The sequence below is a fragment of the Ricinus communis genome, chromosome 2, assembly GCF_019578655.1.
Source record: "Ricinus communis isolate WT05 ecotype wild-type chromosome 2, ASM1957865v1, whole genome shotgun sequence".
In the NCBI taxonomy this organism is placed as follows: domain Eukaryota; kingdom Viridiplantae; phylum Streptophyta; class Magnoliopsida; order Malpighiales; family Euphorbiaceae; genus Ricinus; species Ricinus communis.
The window spans coordinates 15,046,716-15,052,673 of NC_063257.1; the positions used below are offsets into that span (position 1 = coordinate 15,046,716).

At 33.4% G+C, this 5,958-nt stretch overlaps 1 protein-coding gene across 4 annotated transcripts; it reads left to right on the forward strand.

The window, feature by feature from the left end:
• Positions 1-562: 562 nt before the first annotated feature.
• On the forward strand, positions 563-5,758 carry LOC8282758 (putative tRNA pseudouridine synthase). 4 transcript variants are annotated; one of them, XM_015718347.3, is made up of 8 exons: positions 563-1,002; positions 1,178-1,213; positions 1,392-1,537; positions 1,641-1,789; positions 2,525-2,669; positions 3,008-3,433; positions 4,692-5,126; positions 5,210-5,758. In XM_015718347.3, exons 1-7 carry the CDS (start codon positions 798-800, stop codon positions 5,118-5,120), a joined length of 1,536 nt encoding a protein of 511 aa, XP_015573833.1. In that variant the 5' UTR covers positions 563-797; the 3' UTR covers positions 5,121-5,126; positions 5,210-5,758. The 4 variants fall into 4 exon arrangements, with proteins under 4 accessions (XP_015573833.1, XP_048227077.1, XP_015573834.1 ...); XM_015718348.3 differs by having other exon boundaries at positions 564-1,002; positions 5,236-5,758; XM_015718349.3 differs by having other exon boundaries at positions 564-1,002; positions 1,392-1,504.
• Positions 5,759-5,958: the final 200 nt, after the last annotated feature.

A 5,958-nucleotide genomic window follows, 5' to 3' on the forward strand; every position in this document is an offset into this window, starting at 1 on the left:
ATTTTGAAATAATTTATTTTCAAGCATATTTATTCATATTTAAGTTAAATTTATTTGCATTATGTATATATAAATTTATATTATATAAATTGACGAGGAATCCATGCAAGAAATATATTTCAAATAACATTCAGAGTGGCTACCTTACTATATAGATATTTTGTATATGTATTTTTTAATATATACATATTTTATGATAATACTTCATTAGAGTTTATTTCTCATAAGTGATTATTTTCTAATAGCAAAGCTTGAATTATAAAATTTTTCTATCTTTCACGAGTTTGACGATGTAATAATAGCTTTTAAATGTTTTTATTCTAATACTAAATTTCTTTTCTTTGTTCTCAATAAAGTAAATTATTTTTATTTAGTTTTTTAAAGTGATTTTTTTTATTCCTTGTATTTTTATAAGTTAATATTAATAATTTTTATTTTATTTTTCTATTCTTATTTATATAACAAAACGAATAGAATATTAAAAGATATTAATATTTCAAATAGCTCAGGCTTGATTAATCTCGAATTGTTTTTTTCTTTTAAAACTTACAAAATGACATGTTAAGGTGGACTCGGCAGGCATAAGTGCAGAAATAAACAACTTATCCGCTGCCATCCCTATGTATTATGAGCGGGGGTGCCGAGTTCCTTCATATTTTAGGAAAAGTTCATGCGGCTCCAGCCAGCTTTGAGGGCATAAAAGTGATAAATAAAGGGTAACTTGGGTGGCCAGTACTCTGAAATTAACACGTGTCTCCACTTCTCTCTTATCAGCGCTCTCTTAGCAATCTTTGAACATGGCACTCTCTTCTCTGCGATTCCCGCTCTATCCATTGCTCCTCAGAAGCCCAAGAAGGGTCTTCTTCAAATTTCCAGTAATACCAATATTACCCTCGAGGCTGAGTTCACAGTCTCATGCTCATATCTTATCCCAGAAATGGGAACCTTTTAGAAAGAAAAAGGTTGTTTTGCGGGTTGGGTATGTTGGCACCGACTACAGAGGTCCATTTTTCTACCATCCTTTTTTTATACTCTACATAATAATATTACACTTCTATACATGGTGCACTTTTTCTTCTTTTTATTTTATTTTGTTTAATTTTATTTTAATTGGGTTTCATATTTCTGTTTAGATAATACTTTATTTGAAGGTTTTTTTTTTTTTTTTAAATGCCAGGTCTGCAAAAGCAAGAAGATGAACATTCTTTGTCAAGTAAGAAAGAAAGATTTTTTTCTTCTTAAATAATTTGGTTATTAACTTAAACATATGCAAATCTATAGTCCACAATTTTGATGCCTAATTACATTATGTTATAGTTGAGAAAGAATTGCTAGTGCAAAGGTTATAAAGGGTCTTGCTAAAATTATTTATATGCACTTCCGTTCTGTAGCTATTGAAGCAGAACTTGAATGTGCCATATTCAAGGCTGGTGGGATTCTTGATAGTAATTATGGGAATTTGCACAAAATTGCTTGGGCTAGAAGTAGTCGCACCGATAAAGGAGTGAGTTATTTTCCTTTTCTTATATATATGAAGGTGCGAGTTATTTTCCTTTTTTTATATATATGAGAAGCACTTTTGTGAAGTTCATAAATGTGTGTTTGTATAGCTTTTAATGTTGTGGGCTAAATTGTGTTAGGTTCATTCATTAGCAACAATGATATCTATGAAGATGGAAATACCTGAAAATGCATGGAAGGAAGATCCTAATGGCATAGCACTTGCAGAATGTGTTAATTATTATCTTCCTGATAATATCAGAATTTTCAGCATTTTGCCTTCACAGAAGTGAGAATCTGATCTATTGTTTTCCAAACCGTACTTTAGCAATATTTTGTTACTTCTGTATTCTATATCAAGAATTTTGATATGTAGTTACCATACATGTATTCTCCATTCTTTATCAGAATATAAATTGAATCTGGCAAATGAGAAATTTGATATTAAATTCATCTTCATGGCTTCTTGCTTAAGCTCTAGCTAAATTGAACAGTCTACTAGTGACCTGAATTTGAGAAGACAACAATCATCCATTGGTAAGATATATTGGAACTTGAAAGCTCTATCCTTAATTTGTGTCATTTTTAGTTTATCACAAACCATAATATCACATGGTTCACAACACTGGCAAGAAAATAATGAAGTAAATTATTAAGACAGCTTACAAGTTACATTTGACACTTGGAAAACCAAACAACTGGTTTTAGAAAGTTTACCTTACCTGTCCCTGTGTGTTTACCATGGCTATTGGTGTGCAATTATGCTATAAAAGTGATTTGTGGCAATTATCGCTTTGATGACTTGGCCGCTCTTCATAATTTTTGGAAGGGTAGAGTCTTTTTTTCCTTCAAAAGAAAATAAATTGAGATAAATCATTTTTTTGTGAACAAGATTTTGCTATTTTAAAGAGTATAAATATGACTTGGATACTTTGTTTGCTCGTCTCTATGCAGATCTCTCATACTGTTTACAGCTTCACTTCAAATTTTTTAACTTTACTTTGATTTCTTGGCACCTGTTTAGGAGCTTTGACCCTAGAAGAGAATGTAACCTACGGAAATATTCCTACCTCCTTCCTGCTGAAATTATTGGGATCAAAGGTCACTTTACTAGCGCTGAAATTGATAATCACATATCAGACTTCAATGACATATTAAATGCCTTTGAGGTGTGCAATTATTTTCTTTGTTTTTCATTTCTTTCCCCTTGTGGACCTTTCAGTCTTGCCACTATCCTTTTTGTTATTATGGAACTTTTAGTTGATTTTTGCTGGTATGTAATTGGGTTGGTTTCATGGGGATATATCTTTTGCATGATTTTTATCTTTGGATTTACCAATTCATTTTGGTGATTTATACTCACTCTTTTTGAAACCTATCAAGTGGTTTTGCCTGATAATGATTCTATGTGGCCTAGAGCCTGGTCATAACAAATGATGCATATAATTTATGTAGACTACACCTTTGATAAATTGTTGATTTGATAGTTATGAAATGCTTTTTGTAGGGGGAACATCCTTTCCATAATTATACAATACGGTCCAAGTACAGGAAACAATATCCCACTGCTATAACTGGCCGTGTGCCAAAGAGAGCAAGATCATCTAGTGAGAGATCAACCTCTGAATCTGAGAAAAGTGATGGAGAAGAAGATTACGAGATTGATGAAATAAATATAGAGGATCATAACGGATCAATTCAAAGTTCTAGTAAATTCAGATTTAGTAATCAGCAGAAAGGTGGCGTACTTGAGCAGCAACAATACAATGCTGGTATCCTTGCGAGATGGCTGTACGAACCTGATGAGACAGATAGAATAGGTGCTTCCCACTTCAGAAAGATTTTTCGCTGTTCTTGTGGAAAGCTGGAGACCTCAAAGGGATTTGATTTTGTTGAAATTTCTATATGGGGAGAGTCTTTCATGTTACATCAGGTATGCTATTTAAGTTCTTTTCCATTAAAATGTAAGCAGGAAGCAGCATACACAAGTTTTGTAGCCTTTATGATTCTGATGATGCCATGCACAAGGTTCTTTCCAAAGCATCACCTGTAAGGGCTTTGTCAGTGGAAACAATGGTAATAGGATGTATATAGTTTTCCACAAAGATCACTGTTGTTGGAATGTGATTTCATTTGTGCAGCCATTGTTAGTAATGGTGCAAGTGGCTATATTTGAGCAGCCTTTGGCTGTTTGCAGATAACTGGTTTAAACTGATGCTTTCATACACACAAAAATAAGAAGGAGAAGAAAATTTGATGCTTTAAAGCTGAAATCCTGTTGCTTTATTGCTTTAGTGCTATATTAGTAACTCCTTCAAGTTATGATGTGTAGCATGTGTTCATATTCTGAAAGTAGGTTTTAAGAAAAAAGTTTTAAAAGGCCTTTATACAAAATAGTAGATTTTTAAATTATGGCTCTTTTTGTTTCCCTGCAAGTATATCTCGGAAAAACATTTCCAGATTTCTTGTGTTTGGTGGAAAAACTAGTTAATGGAAAACATTTTCCTGGTCAAAGAAAAACTAGACATTTTAAAGAAAAATGGCTGGCTTTTGAAAAAGGGAACTAAGAATTTACTATTAGCAAAAACTAAATAAGTATTTAGTACTAGTATATCAGCGGGTATTGTGAATTTTTACGAACAATTTCCACTCCTATCAGTAAATTAGAAGTATATTAGCTAAAGACATTTCAGTGAGAAATCTTCTTAAATTTGGGAAGCTAAAAAGAAGGATGGAGCTAGAGAAAGTGGGTAGAATTTGAAAAACAAAAGGAAATTAAGTTACTCCCAGATCCCCTATAACATATAACTAAATATTGTAGTAGGAGGCCAAAATCTGTGGCGAAGTGAGCAATATGTAGCATAAGATCTGTTATTAAAACACTGCATTATAGTACTTTTTGGAACATTTTTGTTAAAACACTGCGATATACTAGTTTCTAGCGCATTATTTACTGATCCAACTCTGATCAACTGGGTTCTATAGTCTTTCTCAACGCATGTCAATTATGTACATTTGTTCTTCTAAATTATATAAGTTCATAGAAATTCTTTCTTTCTAGGTGCTTATATCACACTTCAATATAATTTGTTCAGTTCCGAATGTGATGTGTGATTGCATTTTTGCTTTTATACTGTACATTTTGTGGTAGCTTAACTAATTTTAGAATAACCCATTATCTGCCTCACCAGATTCGCAAAATGGTTGGCACTGCTGTAGCTGTAAAGCGAAAGTTACTGCCCAGAGATATTTTACCACTGTCACTGGCAAAGTTCTCAAGGATTGTCCTACCTCTTGCTCCATCGGAAGTTTTGGTTTTGAGGGGCAACAACTTTTCTTTGAGAAAAAGACCGGACATAGGAGCACGACTTGAAATGCTGACAATGGTCGAGTCAGAAGAAATTCTCAATGCAGTCAACAAGTTCTATTCTAATATAATGCTACCTCAAGTGTCAAAATTGTTGGACCCTTGTGGCTCTCCTTGGAAAATTTGGATAGAAAAATTGGACGAGTACACAAGCATTCCAGATGCGCAATTGGAGGAAGTCAGGAGTGCATGGCACTTATGGAAGGAAAAATTTCAGACTAGAAACAGTGTTGCATCAGTTGTAAATCAGTGAAGCAAGGTAAATTTGCCTCTAATACATTTACCTGTATTTGCCATCTGATTTATTATTTTACCTAATCTGGCAATGCTATTGATCTCTAGTACTTCTTCGTTTTATGTATAATCAGGGTAATTTAACTTCGGCTGCAAGCCACTTTCATAAGAGGATTGAAGGATAACTTTGGAGCTCTGTGCTGATGGCAATGATTCAGGCTTCATGTTCAATTGAATTATGGTTGCCATGCTAGATACATGATCACGACATGGGTAAGAGACTGAATTGATCTGGTCAAATGATTGGTTGAGAGCTTTTCATACAACATGAACAGATAGTTGACGATCAAGTAGAACTTATGAGGGAAATGAGGAAAGCCATTATTCTGTGGTGACACTGCCAGGCTCGGAACAAGCTTCATCTTTCCAAGGATCTATTCATAATGAAATTCCGAAAGATCCCATTATGCAATGGAAACTAGGTCACTCTTTGAAAGGGAAGTTTCCTGCAGTGACTTGTGCCTTTGTACATTTTAACATTCTGCAGTGTGAAATTTCTTAACAATGGTGAGCATAAGTGATTTCAATGTGGATTTTCAAGATATTTTAATATGTGTATAAAATACTTCAAATATGAAAAGTATTTATCTACTAGTAGATCAGTGAGGGACAAGGGGGCATTGGGCCTTCTGAAATTTTACCAATCACTGGCATGGGTTAGCTGGATAGTTATGTTATTGCATTTATATAACAGTTCCACACACTAAAGAGCTAAAAGTTTTCAAAAAAATATTAGAACAAGTGAAATTCATGTACCATGTTTCAAAGTACTGTACTAACAGTGCTTTTCAATTGTT

Coding starts and splice junctions, on each gene's coding strand:
- LOC8282758 (XM_015718347.3), top strand. CDS start 798: ATGGCACTCTCTTCTCTGCGATTCCCGCTCTATCCATTGCTCCTCAGA. Junction 1,214..1,391: donor AGATGAACATTCTTTGTCAA/GTAAGAAAGAAA, acceptor TCCGTTCTGTAG/CTATTGAAGCAGAACTTGAA. Junction 3,434..4,691: donor AGTCTTTCATGTTACATCAG/GTATGCTATTTA, acceptor CTGCCTCACCAG/ATTCGCAAAATGGTTGGCAC.